Source organism: Plectrocnemia conspersa, unplaced genomic scaffold (assembly GCF_051122295.1).
Source record: "Plectrocnemia conspersa isolate PC_06_02 unplaced genomic scaffold, ASM5112229v1 ptg000004l, whole genome shotgun sequence".
Lineage (NCBI taxonomy): Eukaryota > Metazoa > Arthropoda > Insecta > Trichoptera > Polycentropodidae > Plectrocnemia > Plectrocnemia conspersa.
The window spans coordinates 11289847-11305154 of NW_028277168.1; the positions used below are offsets into that span (position 1 = coordinate 11289847).

At 26.2% G+C, this 15308-nt stretch overlaps 1 protein-coding gene across 1 annotated transcript; it reads left to right on the plus strand.

The window, feature by feature from the left end:
• The first annotated feature begins 4664 nt into the window (after positions 1–4664).
• LOC148235894 (putative inorganic phosphate cotransporter) lies at positions 4665–13724 on the plus strand. Its single transcript, XM_088184714.1, has 11 exons — positions 4665–4994; positions 7742–7878; positions 10068–10247; positions 10638–10776; positions 12220–12440; positions 12526–12675; positions 12763–12895; positions 12972–13096; positions 13173–13292; positions 13368–13503; positions 13572–13724. Exons 1-11 carry the CDS (start codon positions 4940–4942, stop codon positions 13643–13645), a joined length of 1470 nt encoding a protein of 489 aa, XP_088040840.1. The 5' UTR covers positions 4665–4939; the 3' UTR covers positions 13646–13724.
• Positions 13725–15308: the final 1584 nt, after the last annotated feature.

A 15308-nucleotide genomic window follows, 5' to 3' on the forward strand; every position in this document is an offset into this window, starting at 1 on the left:
GATTAACAATGATCTATAAAACATAAATACTCGAGATTAAGCTATTATTAGTTATCCAAGTTGTTGATGCTATAATATACATATAGTATGTATATTTAAAAGGATAATGTGGGAGTGTATTTACCAGATTTGCTTTAATAATATTTAATTAGCAAGGAAAATATGATATGAAAACAAATCGATTTATTATTAATGAAGATGTGTGATTTGCACGTTTCTTCTAATTGCTTGAACACATTGAATAATTTATCATAGATACTATTTATCTAACGATAAAAAAATTGCATAATGTAAAGGATAAGGACGTTTATAGGTTAAGAAAATATTGATTTTGTTTGTAATAATAACATGTCGAGAATAATTTAATATATTTACGAATAGAATAGTTCTATACAAGATTATTTATTCATTACTTTTATAAACAACATAAAAATTTAAATTTTTTAGGGAGTACAGGTAAGTTGTTAAATATAATAAAACTAAATATATAATAATATAAAATATGAAATTGATAACTTATTATTTTAACTTTTAAGAATATATAAAATAAGGTTAAAATAAATACTTAGTGTTCTAGTTTATATCATATCTAAGAGATATAAATTACTGATTGGTATAACATCAGAACTCAAACCATCTTAACAGTTTGGGTTTTCCTAGTTTTTACCGATCCTTGAGCTATACAATTATTTAAATTTTTTTATTGTCATGCTTCTCGCTGTATCACCTTTTTTAAAAATACATTCAATAAAATTTATCTAGATAAATTTCAAATTAAAAAAAAATATGATCTTCTGGTAGATTTATGTTTAAAAACTAATTTTAGGATAAACAAAACTTATTTAGCAAATTAAAAAAATAACCATGTATTAAGCAATTTATTTATTAACTAATTCTCGTCAAAATGTATTACGTTAAGCACCAAATGTTAATTATAATATTAAAATAGAAAATTAAATAGGATTACTTTCAAATTATTTAAAATATTATATAATTTTTTCCAGCTCCTCATAACTATCGCCAAAAACATCATTGTATTTGGCAAGCTCATTGAAAAGCTGAATGAGTTGTGAATGTGAAGTTCTCTTAAGCATCCTGGCCGCAACAGGTAAGAATAAGGAACGCGATCGCGACTCTAGGGCACTCTAAATATCGTCACATTTTGTGTCTTGCTTCACACATTCATAAAAAAATGCAATTTTTAGGAAGTATCTAAAAATTCCGTATTTCTAAATAAATTCTAAAACAACGATAAATCTAGAAAAATATTGTAATTATCGGACGGTAACCTTGAAACGAGCTTTCACTTAAGGAGAAGATTTTTGACAGCGGAGTTAAAAAACACTAAGATTAGTTTTACGTTATCTCTCATTCATCAAAGCTTTCTCAAATTACTATCAAAAGTATGTTACACTACGTCTTATAAGCAATCAAGACAGAAATCACTCATCACCAAACATAACTGACTGAAAAGTCGCACTATTAGGTCATCAATCTCGAAAGCCCAATATCTTTGAGTATAGTTTTTTCTCATTATTATGGTTTCAAAGAAAATATTTACAATACTTTAAAAAAATATTTTCTACTTTTATAATATTATTACCAATCTTACGTTACACTGGCAATTATATTTAAGCTCTTAAAACAAAGTTTAAGTAACCATTAAATTTATTGCATCTATATTTGCATTTGTACAATGTCTGGGACATATTGAGCCTCTCATTTTTATTGCATAAAAACTTCATGGAACAATAAAAAATTAATGAAGAGATGATGTGCTTGTTTATTGTACATTTTTCCCATCACTAATACTAATGTTTCGACCTTCGATGTTATGGTCATCTCATTTGACGCAAAATTTTTAGCTGCATCATTTTAATTTTAAACTTGCGATATAATCGAATCTATTTTTTTAGATTATTATTAAATAATTTAACATCTTTTCTTCACCTTAATCTTAAATTAAATTAATTCAAATAAGAGACAGTTTGTCAGTTAGTTGTTTATGAATCAATAAATTTAGAATATGGTTAAGTGTTTTTTTTTAATTTGGGGCGTTCTTACTAACATTAAGACCGTTATCTTTGAAGCAATTAATGTGATTTCGAAAATATTGTATAATGCATTTCCTTAATGTAAGATCTAATAGTTCAAGAACTACGAGCTTTGGTTTTACATGACCATGACAAAAACAAATTAAAAGTGAAATGTATTTATAATATATACTTTAAAATAAATAGCAAATGCTTAAATGTCTCAGCAATTTTTAATGTAATGCCTTCTTTATAAATATTTTCTACGCACTACATAATGTTGTTTTGAATACAATGAAATAATAAAACTAAGCACAAGAATTGTTGGAAGATCGATGCTTATCCTTTAAATGATATATGATTAAAAAAAATGTTTATAAATATTGAAAAAATGTATTTTTAATAATACTGTTCTAAATGATGTCGAATACAATTGTTTAATGGGCTGCAGGTTAAACAACCCTATGTTTTTTTCTAAGTCGGTGAACATTGTACGTAATCGTAGTATCGTCAGCATATAAATAGTTATTATCTTTTAATGAAACATTTGTACAGAGGAGTTCTCAACTACTAATAAAAAAATGATGATGTCGGGTCCACCTTTTTTATTGCCGCTGTTAAAAAAAAATCGTTATTTTTCAGAAGATATTCAATAAATGGTTTCCATTTACAGTATTAAAGCATTTGTAATCAGTTATAGTATTAAAACACTTGTAATCATTATTACGTTTTCCTAGATTTACAGTATTAAAGCACAAGTTTTCCTAGATTTTTCTTATGTTACGAATGAATAATGTATTAAATAATTAAAAATAAAAAGGTACCAAGTCGTGCATAGTGATTTATTAACTATACCCTTAAGTTACTTATTTAATAGTTGTTGATTGTTTTTATCCTGATATAGTGCATTGATCTAACGCTTGTCATGTTGCAACGAAAGATTTGCAATTAAATAAATAAATAACAAGTGACGAATCACGGGAGTATAATTATGATTTCGACCCAAAAGTCCATTCGACAGAAGCGCCAAGATTAAAAAAGCACGTGTAGTTCGATCAAATGTCAAAGATCTTTTTACTATTTTTTTTATATTAAACAATAACAGTATATTCCTACCATCAGATCGTACAATCTGCAATAATGATTTACGATTTTTGCGTTGAAAATTTAAGAACTGCATTTATAATCAGATTTGCTTGAGAATCGGCCGATTGCAAAAATATATGAGAGCTTTTTATAAAGTATTTTAAAGGATTGCCAATACCACTTTAGATAAAATGTGCTTGTAAGAAGTTATTTTAAAAATAGTGTGTGATCATGTACATACTAATATATTTTATTAAATGATAAATATTTTACCATTCTTCAAGTTTTTTTTTATTTTAATTACTATGAATAATATAATTACCATTCTTAAATATAGCTAAAAAAATATTGCAATAGGAAAAAACAATGAAGATATTATATATAAGGTATATTCAATAATATACTGTGTTATTATAATTACTATATATATTTTTTATTTATCAAAAGAAAAACGAAAAGTAAAAATGGGAATTCTTATTTATTAGTTTTAAAACTTTCATTAGGTTAGGTTTGGGTTTGAACAGCAAATAGACGTTTCGCAACTGTCAAATTGAGTTTCATAGACATTTTAGCGCAGCATATTAGCCCCAATCAGTTTTATTATATTTTCGCTAGTAGAAATATATATCTACTGGTGAAAATATATTAAGACTTAACTAGTGAAAATATAATTTTACAAAAAATACATCGGGTGTAAATAAATATTGATAAGTATGTAAATATATGTATTAATATTACATATAGAAACATTGAAATGATATCATTATAATAGCACCTACTAGATAATTTATATTTTCACCGCTAAAAATATATATTTACTAGTGAAAATGTATTCCAATATGATTTTACTAAAATGACATATTTTCGAGATAGATTCAAGACTGTTTTTTCTAGATTTTCTTTTAGGAATAAGCTCATGAAACATTAATCAAATTACCTATAATACATACAATAATGTTTTTATAAGATTTTATTAGTTTTACTGTTATTTAGTCCATTATTGCGGCTATATTGTGCTTTAATTTATTTTAATATTTATTAATTTCTTTGGTATTATTATAAAAAAATTGATTTGAAGCATATTCTTCTATATTATGAAGTATTTGTAAAATTCATTTGCTTTGCTTTTAAGCTCAATTGGTTAATTGTCTTAAATCAACAAAACTGGCAGATCATTAGACTTTGATTCAACATTGAATCTATGATAAATTCCATGACGTCCTTGAGACATACTTTTTTGATGGATTTATATCACAGCTCGATCATTTCAAAATCCATCATCTACGGCTCGGTTCCAATCGTCGGATCTTTTCAGAGCGCTCTACCGAAAACCGGTTCTCCGGCGATAGCAGTTCGGAGCAGCCGCAAGATGATGAATCACTATGATTTTCCGTGTTTCCTCCGGGGCTGGCCGGGGTATCGTCCGTATCGGTTTTGCGTCAATCGGTCCCCTATATGTACACCCACCGAGTGTGCCACCGAGGACAGTCACTCCAAGGTGCCACGATCGGTGAGACGACTCGCGCTCGTGAAGTGCCAAACGGTCACAACATCTCGGACAGTACACTAGTCGACACTACAAGCAGTACACGACAAAAATAATACTATCAAACATTAACTAAGTGAAAAAGAATCTGTGAAAAAGCAGTGATTACGCAAAACTTTGCGTATGAACCTATAAATAAAATTGTGACAATCATACATCTTTTGCTGTTGTCAAATAAAATTAATTTGTAATAATCAGTGTTCATGTGTGTGATCATATGATCATAATAATAATCATTTAATATTTTTTTGTAATAATATCAAATATTGTAAAAATGCATCCTAAAAAGAGGGACTGCGAGTACAATGTGATCGGTGCTGGTATGCAAGGTAATTTATTATCGTATTATAACACTATATATAAAACTGCTGCTTTTGTAATGATTTATCGATTGTCAAATACGACTGTGACATAATTTCAGAGTGTGTAAATGTGCGTTTGCTTATATTTCCGAATTGAGATTAACAAATTATAGAAATCGCTTATGCACATGTAGTTTAAAAGTTAAGCTTATAAACATCAGTTACGTTTAATTGAGGGTTTATCTTTAAATATTTTTTTAATTATCTCATATAGTACTTCAAAAGAATTACAGATACATCTACCAAATTATTTTAGCAATGTAACCACATGTGTTATAAAATTAAATATCTTATAAGCATTCGAGTTTCTTAGTATAATATATGCAGTTGAGAAATGCATGTTATTGTTAAAATACCGAATTACAGTTTTAAAGGTAGATAAGTATAAAAATTGATTTTTGTACCACTAATTATTAATTTTTTACAAAATATCAATTTAAAAATTGATATTTTGTAACCTTCAAAATTATGTTAATACCTATCAAAACTTAGGTCAATAGAACCACAAAGACATTAGAGGTATTTAAAAAAAAACCACAAGAGCATAAATACCTTGATTTTTGGACCATTTATTATTGAATAAATTGTTTAAGTGCCTTTTTACCTACATGTATTTATGATTATTGCACTTAATAATTAACTTCTTTTACATACTGCAATGTCATTTTGAAATTAAGCAATTTACCTTTTTTTTAACGATTCACATCAATGGAAGAATGTTTTTATGAATACGTGGTGAGATAATGCAGCATATGTAGCACAAAATTTTATAGTGAAACTTTTGCGATTGCAAGAGGTCAATATTGTTTATAAAAAAATTTAACAACAACGTCATATAAATAGCAATCATATACATTATAAAATATGATAAACTTACTATCAAAATCTATATATTTTTTTTATAAAAAAAAGCAATAGGAAATTAGATTTAATTTGTTTTTAATTTAATGTTTCTTATTTTAATTTCACATACCAACAATGCTTTATAACTATAATTAACATTATAAATAATTGCAAATTCCAATAAATGCCTTTACTAAGGGAGATGAACTACGAAGGTTAACCTGTTCGCATTCACCCGGAAGATTAACATTGTATGATCACATAGCTTCATCCCCGATGACTCGTTTAAAAAGTTGTTTTGATCTAAATGTACACATGCATATAACTTATCAATTTATTGATAAAATTACAAAGAAAATAAACAATTTGCATAGATTATATGAAACAGAACGACCGGTTATGACAATGGTTTTATTACATATACTACTTTTTTGCTGTATACAAAAACTATTGTGGTTTCGTTCATTCATCACATTCCAACAGCAAATGTTTATGTTGTAATATTAACTCATCAAATATGTTTTAATATATTATAATAAATCTAAGGTGTGTAATTAAGATAAACATAGTAGCAATACTTATAATGCATTTTCATATCATCTTATCATTCAAAACTAATTACTGAATTAATTAAAAACTAGTTTAAGATTACTATTAAATGTTAAACTTCAAGTTTATATCAATAACATATTTATATTAATTGTAGAATAATTTAAAAATTACAATTATAACAAAATACTTAATTTTCAATCAGATTCATCTGTATATAAATATATACCTGATAATTTGTGACCATGGCTGTAGCATCGCAGACGAAATATATAAATATAATAAGCGAAAATCGCGATGAATCCCGAGATTCCAAAAATATAACGCGTGTTTTAACATAGTATGAAAAATATTAGTACCTTAATAAAAATATATTTATAGATCTATTAAATTTATTGTTGAATTATTTAATATATACAAATTGTATTAATCATCATACTCTCTTAATTTGTTTTGTTAATTAATCGGTCGATTACTGAATCACGTTTAACCGCATTCTGTTAAAATTTGCTGCAATAAATTAACAATAACGTCGTTTCATAACGCGTTTTCGTCTCATTATGAAACAAGCCTCGTTTTATACGGTTTTGAACTTGAAATTTACAAAGGCCGAGCACAAAGAAAGTTGCTCAACAAGTCGCTCGAGTCGAGGTAGTTGACTGATAGTATTACAATTTTTTTTATATATACTCACATCAATCTATCAAAACGCACTGATAACGATTGTGCAATTCAACTAAAATAGCAATAAAATATTCACATACACATTACAAAATTAGATTCTGAATAAAACCGTTAAATAACAATTGCTTATCAGAATCCAATCATGAGATTTGCATTATTTATTTTTTCTATGCGGGTTTTGCATTTAAATCGTTTGTTCAATCTTAACCAATTAACGTCATGTTTTAAATCTTATAGTTGTGCACTCGAGAAGAATTGCATAAAGAAAATGTTGAGAAACAATCGATTGTCTTGCGATTTAATCAGGTTTTTATTTTTAGCACAATTTAAATGTTTGCCTAGCACGTTGATGTTTATCTTTAAACAAGTAGTAGAATGTATGATACTACAACGTTGAATCATCGTACTAATATATTTACTTTTACATGTATTAAAATAATATTATCATTCTTAATGAATGGACATACCGATAACTCACAAGCCTAGTATTTATATTGTGTAAATTAGAATGTAAATCTACATTATCAATATTTATTTAGAATATTTATTTTTAGACATTCGCGTTTCTACTGAGAGATGACTTAATAATATCTCCCTTAAATATATAGCAATGTTCTAAAATGTATATTATTTTACAGATCTTGGACTTGGAACCAGACACGTCCAAGCATTTCTACTCTTCATCGGTCTCGCTATAAGTGAAGCTTCTGGTGTAGCTTTGAGCGTTGGAATAGTAGCTATGACTGATATTTACAACACAAATGCAAACGTAGAGGTAAGCACAATATCACACTGTCTCATTAAAAACTAATCTAGTTACAACTCGTGCAAGGAAGAACAACTCCACATTAGTCTATATACATATTCTAATAAGTAACACGGATGTGTGGAGCTCATATGCTATTAATTGAAGATCAAATCGTGATTATTGTATAAATAAATCATTATGGTACATGCTTCATAAGGTTGCCACAGTTTTTTTTATTTAAGGTCAATGTAAAAAGCAAGGAAATTTCTGATATCAAATCCTTGAATGTATCGATATGCATTGAATGATTTATAACCGCATTCTAATTGGCTATTGAAAAATATGAAATTTCTTAATAGTTATATAATTATTGAGCGTGTGTACATAACAAGATAGTTTGCGGTTTATTTTAAATGGCGGTTTGCTTCATTATAAATATATCGATAGCATACGAGTTGCAAAACTGCGTTTAATTTGAAAGGTTAACTCGTCATCATCTCGCATTCTTCCGGCTATTAAATCAATTTATTATATTTTAATATAATATAATTTGCTGCGTCAAATACACGTTTTTATAATGATTATCCTTAGAAGTGTTTTATAATAAAAATATTACATAAAAATTATCTTAAATAAAATACATATATTTTTTCTATATTTATTGCCCATGGAAACTTTATTTATAATATATAATTTAATTGAAATATGTATTAACCATTTGAATATGCTTCGCTTCAATATACAATTTAAATATATTATTATATTTTGCCATATATATATGTAGACATCAGTGAACTCAGGGATTTACAAACGCGTATTTTAATTTTACCAAAATACACATTTCATAATACAGTAGCATATTAATTGCTACTCTTTAGTTACAAAAAAATATCTGAAGTTGCTTAAAGTTATTGATTGATATCTAAAATACCCTATTTGGACCCCAGTGTTTTTGAAAATCAACGTGTTTGAGATTCAAATTATTTATATAAATGATAATTTTGATCAATTATTACAGATTAGGTTTTCCTAGATTTTCATAATCTCACGCATGAATGATGATAATGAATCTTTAAAATGTATTGCATAAGTTATACATATATAGCACTGATTTACACTACTTATTTAGTATCTCTTTCGTTGTAACGCCTAATATGTTGCTAATATTCAACTAAAAAATAATATAATCAACTGTCCAAAAAGTGTTAAATATTAAAAAATAACAGCAATATATAATCTACCAAAAACAAGTTAGCACTGTGCATTTTTTGTTTTTGTGTTATATGTGTACATGTTGATAAATAATAATTAGCTATAACTACATTTACGTATGTATAATTATAGAGTATGGTACATTATTGCTCATATTAAATTTAATTATTTATAGCGACTGTGAAAGTTTAGCTTTCTCTCTTATGATTTTTAAGTAAATAAATGATTAGGCGATGAACATTTTTTTTTTTGGAACTCCGTGATATACGACTGCATATATAAATTTTACTGCGTTGGGAAAACCCTGTACACTTAATACACATTAGGTAATTATTTTCACATTATTGTAGTGACATAAATAGAGATTGTGGAAACACAGCTTTCCATAATGTATATTACATTAAGAGATGAACATCATTTTTTGACAAACACCGGTTTTAATAAATGCTTATATAAATTTTACTGCGTTGAATAATTTACGATTTAGCTAAATTTAGTTTCTCTATCATATGTAAATCAATATTTTGACTGAATAAATAGTTCCAAATATGTAATAAATCCATTGAAAAGAGAAAAATGCAACTGTTTAAAACATTTGAAGGTGTTGAAGAGTGAATAAATAGCAGCAAGATTTGATATATTTTGTTAAAAATGCAAAAATACAGAATTTTTTGCTATAACAAAATACAATACGTATTGATTTAATCATTCATACTTATATGTAATGGATTTGTATTAATAATGCTAACTTTATATATATATACATTATTTTATTGCTTTAAAACTTTCTTACCATTACAATTTTGTCACTCACTGATGGAAAATATTAAAAGAAAAAGTAAGTGGGGTGCAAAATATAATAAACATCAGCTCGTAAACCTGTTTATTCAAGAAAATATCATGAGATCTTCCATTCAAAAACTCACACTGGTTCATGCCACAAATATTATGAATATCGCTGTTAACGAATACATTTCATTTTTAACGTGTTTTTTTAATTACAGATATACCAATGGGACAAACAAATCCAAGACATAACCCTAAGCTCCGTACTATGGGGCTTCACGTTGATGCAGCTTCCAGCTGGTCAACTGGCCCACGCCTACGGAGGCAAGACTCTTCTCGTAATGGCCACTATAGTCAGCGGGCTGGCGTCGACCCTCACACCTTGGGCAGCTCATGTCGTAAGTTTATCTAATTTTCATCTTTAGCGTGATACGGGCGACCTTACTAAACAACAAATTTTGATAGCTATTAAGATAAATCTTAATGATTATTCATATACACATACATTCCATCTATAAAACAAACTTCCTGAGTCGTTGAACTGGAAGTGATTTGATATCGACCTTACGATAACAAAGGGCAACACCTTTCAAACCCTAAAACTTTCAAGGAAACTGTAAAGTACATATTTGTTTTGAAATACTTGTTATAAATAAATATTTCTGTTTATACTATTCTAGATCAAGTACCTTGACCCTTATACAATGATACATGATATAATAAACCTAGAGACATTTAAAACACTATTTATATGCAATGAATATTTTAATAATAATATTTATTCATAGGGAGGATGGCAAGCAGTCTGTGCGTTCAGAGTAGTACAAGGACTATCACAAGGAGCGTTCTTACCTGCTCTTCACACTTCACTTGGAAAATGGGCTCCGGTCAATGAACGTGGTAGATTTGGAGCTTATGTATACGGAGGTAGATATATTATTTTAATATTAGATTAAAGAAGCGTGGCGAATTCTAAAAATATTTCTGAAAAATCTGAATATGCAATTAAGCAATAATATTAACATTTCAAATTGGCAATAGATGTCACTAAAAATCTATACCTGGTATATAAATATAATACAACAAAAAATATTAAAATTTAGTTATATACTCTTTTATTTAGTAGTTACTTAAAAAAAATATAGTTAGAACCAAATTTTTATATAGAAGTAACTGTAATATTAATTTATATTCAATAATATTATTTAAAAAACACAAATAAATTAGTGAATAAAATTTATTACAATTGGTTTAAGAGTTGGCTAAAAAATAAAATAATGAAAAATCATATCTGAATTAGGTTAAATACTTATTTTATAAAATATGAAGCGTTAAGGTAGTATTGTCTATTAATTACATTTGCGATTAACTTATTTTTGTGTTTCTTATAAAATAAATAAATAGTTTTATGTCATTGTCTAATTTTATTTAATTAATAATGGTTTGAAAGTTGGCTAGAACATAAATAAACATAAGGCATATCTGAATTAGGTTCAATACTAAAATATACTGAATGAATAAAATATGTAATAAAATAAAATATTTTCAGATGAAATAAGACGTATGTGAACTAAAAAATAAAATAATTAGACATTCAATTTAGCCAATTTTAAAAACAATAATAAAATATTTATTCTTTCACTTGCTATATTATTATTTGAGTTATTATAAGTAATAAATATAAATGTGAATAATAAAAGTCAAAAAATATTGTCAGCAGATCAATAAATAAATTAATATTAATCAATAAATTGTATTTCTCATTGATAAATGTAAGAAAATATCAAGAAACATCTGTATATAAATATTTATAGAATAATTTACAAATAATCTAAAATAAATCAATATTAAATATAGATTGATAATCTCATACTATAAATATTATCTAAAATTTTCTGAGAATAATCATTTAAACATTTCGCTTTTATAATTAGTATTGCAGAAATTTTAATTTTATGCAAAATCCTCATAAGTTTGTCTTTAAAAATTAAATATTTTTTTTTTTAAATATTGTGACAAAGTTACATTAGAGTTTCTCAAGTAAATAAATATGTATATATAATTGTCCGTTTTTGATATAAATATTTTATTAATTACTAATTATATTTTATAGCGTTTCGAAGCTAAAAAGATTATCCAAAATGCAGATATTTATTTAGTATTATGATTTTTGAGGTTTTTCGGCTTTTATTAAATAACACGAATCAGTTGTAAAACTATTTATGTATTTAATGAAACTTCCTGATACTTCCCTCTTTAAGGAACAACAAAAAAAATTATATTATTTTAATAAATTACTTATCGAATATGCAAGATTACAAATTTAATTGAAAAAGAGATCGCTCAATAATTATTATTATTAATTTTCAGGTGCTCAATTCGGAACCATGATATCGATGGTATCGGGCGGCTTCTTAGCAAACAGTGCAATGGGATGGCCTGCAATTTTCTATACTTTAGGTTTAGTTAGTATAATCTACGCAGCCTTCTTACAATTGTTCTTAGCCGATAGTCCAGCTCAACACAAATCGATCTCGATCGAAGAAAAACTATACATTCAGACGTCTTTAGGTCAAATTGAAACTAGAGAGGTATTAAAAAAATATAAATTAAAGTACATTATAAACACAATCAAATAAATATACACAAATAAAATAAATCTTATCTAATTTTCAGTCTGCAAGAGTACCGTGGAAAGCTATATTGACTTGCATGCCAGTTTGGGCTATTATCTTCACACACGTTGGATTCTTCTGGGGATATGTTACAAATTTAGCTGAAATTCCATCTTACATAAACAAAGTATTCGGAGCTGATATTCAACAGGTATATATATTATCAATACATATTCAAGTTTTAACTTGGATTTAATAGTTAGTCAAGTTACAAACCTAATATTACTGTTTTTTTTAGAATGGAATACTTTCAGCTATACCATATTTAGCTATGTGGATTATGGGATTCGTATTCAGTTATGTATCAGACTTGTTAATCAATAAAGAAATTATTAATGTTACGACTGCTAGAAAGTTGGCTAATACAATTGGTATGTATATTTATTAATTAAATTTATGTGACACATTGAATGAATATTAAAATTTATATCATTGTTTATTTTATAGGAACGTGGTTTCCAGCTCTTGGTTTCGTTATATTATCTTACATTCCCAGTACTAATTTGCCACTTGCTGTTACACTCTTAGTGTTTATAAATTCTTCTTTAGCCGGAACATTTGTCGGATTTAGTGTAAGTGTGATATATACAATAATATATATAAATATTGAATTGAATAATCATAAACCTAATTTATTTAATTAAACAGGTTAACATGATCGATCTTGCTCCAAATTTCGCTGGTACTTTGATGAGTATAAGTTGTTTCTTTGCTAACATGATTGTTATAACAACGCCGATTTTAGCCGGTTACATCTTAAGTGATGATGTAAGTATTATATATGTAATAAATCTTTACATTGTAATCAAGTGTTAATTATAAATCGTTTATTTCTGATTTCAGACTGATCCATCTCAATGGAAAATTGTATTCATGATAGCTGCTGGAATTTTATTCTTCACAAATTTGTTCTTCATCGTATTCGGATCCGCAGAATTAAAACCATGGAATGAACCAGAATATCTGAGGAGAAGAAATGGTGAATAATTTGCTTTATTACATATTTATTTGAAGTGGAATTGTTTATTGATTGATTGATTATTTTAGCTGATGAGCATTCAGTAGAACAATGTGAAAATGCTGCAGTCGGAGTAGAAGATGACGATGAAGAAAGTCCGTGAAGATTATCAAATACTTAATGGAAACAATTTGTGATATATCGACAATTAAACGATTCCAAATAACAGTATTATTGTTAAATGTAGATAGATTATTATTTGGAAGAATGTTTATTGCAAGGCTGTGTTATTAAATTATTAATTTATACGTTATTATAATGTAGGTAGTTATTGAATAGAAAGTCATATTAGTCGAATCAACGAATAGATTTGAACTTTGGATGTAATATTGTTATGTTCTAATATAAACAATCATTGTGATTTGTAAATATTCCTTTTGTATACATAAATGCAGTTATTCTTAAATATTTTTTTATATAAAATTAATGTTTAATTATCAAATTAATAATTAATTATTCAATTAATATACAGTTTATATTTCCTAATTAATTGCTGATATTTTAGACATTTAATAAAGTATATAGTAAGAATAAATCGTGTATAATAAATATGTAAATTGTGTAATATAAAATATATAAAGAATCTGTGATAAACAGTCTTACTAATATATTGAAAACAAATTTAAATTTAGGAATAAATAGAAAATTCACATTTTTAAAAGAAAGTATATCTTGATCAATCTAAACATTTTTCTTTAACACTGATATAATAACTGATAACCCAAATATTGATTACTATAAGTACCAGATTATAAAATTACAAATTACATCATTTTGTAGACATAATAAAGTAAAATTGGAAATAAATAGAGACTATTTTTAGGAAAATACTCATTAATAAAGTTTTTATAGTTCCTATATAGGAATATCTAAAAAAAATATTTTATATTCATAAAATAATATTTATATTGACTGGTTCAATTTTAACCATAATATGTAATTGTACTTACTATTTTACTTTAAATATGATTGAATAACAAATATACGATTTTATTGTATGTTTAATAATTTTTCAATAATAATATTTTATTTAAATATGATTCTTTAATGAACTATTGAGAAATTAAAATTTTTTGGACCCAGATAATCAATAATAATATGTCATTTGATAAACATATTGAGTGGCAATACAATTTTTCTAATTTGTCACAATTCAATAATCTTAAATCAGATAAAATTACTCTGTAGACAATAAGATTGTCTACTTGAGTGAAGAGTGTTTTGATTAACGAATAAGATCTTATAAACACGATATGAATGTTTTCTTAATAAATACACAAATACAGTTTTGTTCTCTCTGACGCATATAGAGCTAACTATATTAACATTTTTATAAATATCTTAAAAATTCATAATAATGATTTTTATATCAAATCTATATTCAACTCAATCATTTTTTATGTTCAATCAAAGATTTTTTTAATCTCCCTAGAACACATATGTAAAATATAATATTACAATAAATTGTATTTCAATTGATGTGATAAAAGTGACTTATCATTATAACAGAGTCAGGGTTAAGAGATACTTAAGATATTTTTTTTAATAATCTTTTGAATGAAATACGTACATTTTTAAATTTTATGGCAGTTGTGATTCGTGATACAGATTCGATTAATGTATGATATTGTCATATATTACTTTGGTCATGGTGTTGTTTATAAAACAAAATATACACGAAAACAAATGTAGAGACATAAAATGATTTTATGATATTATTCAATAAATATATTACATTATCTACTGTATCCAAGAGCACTGAATGT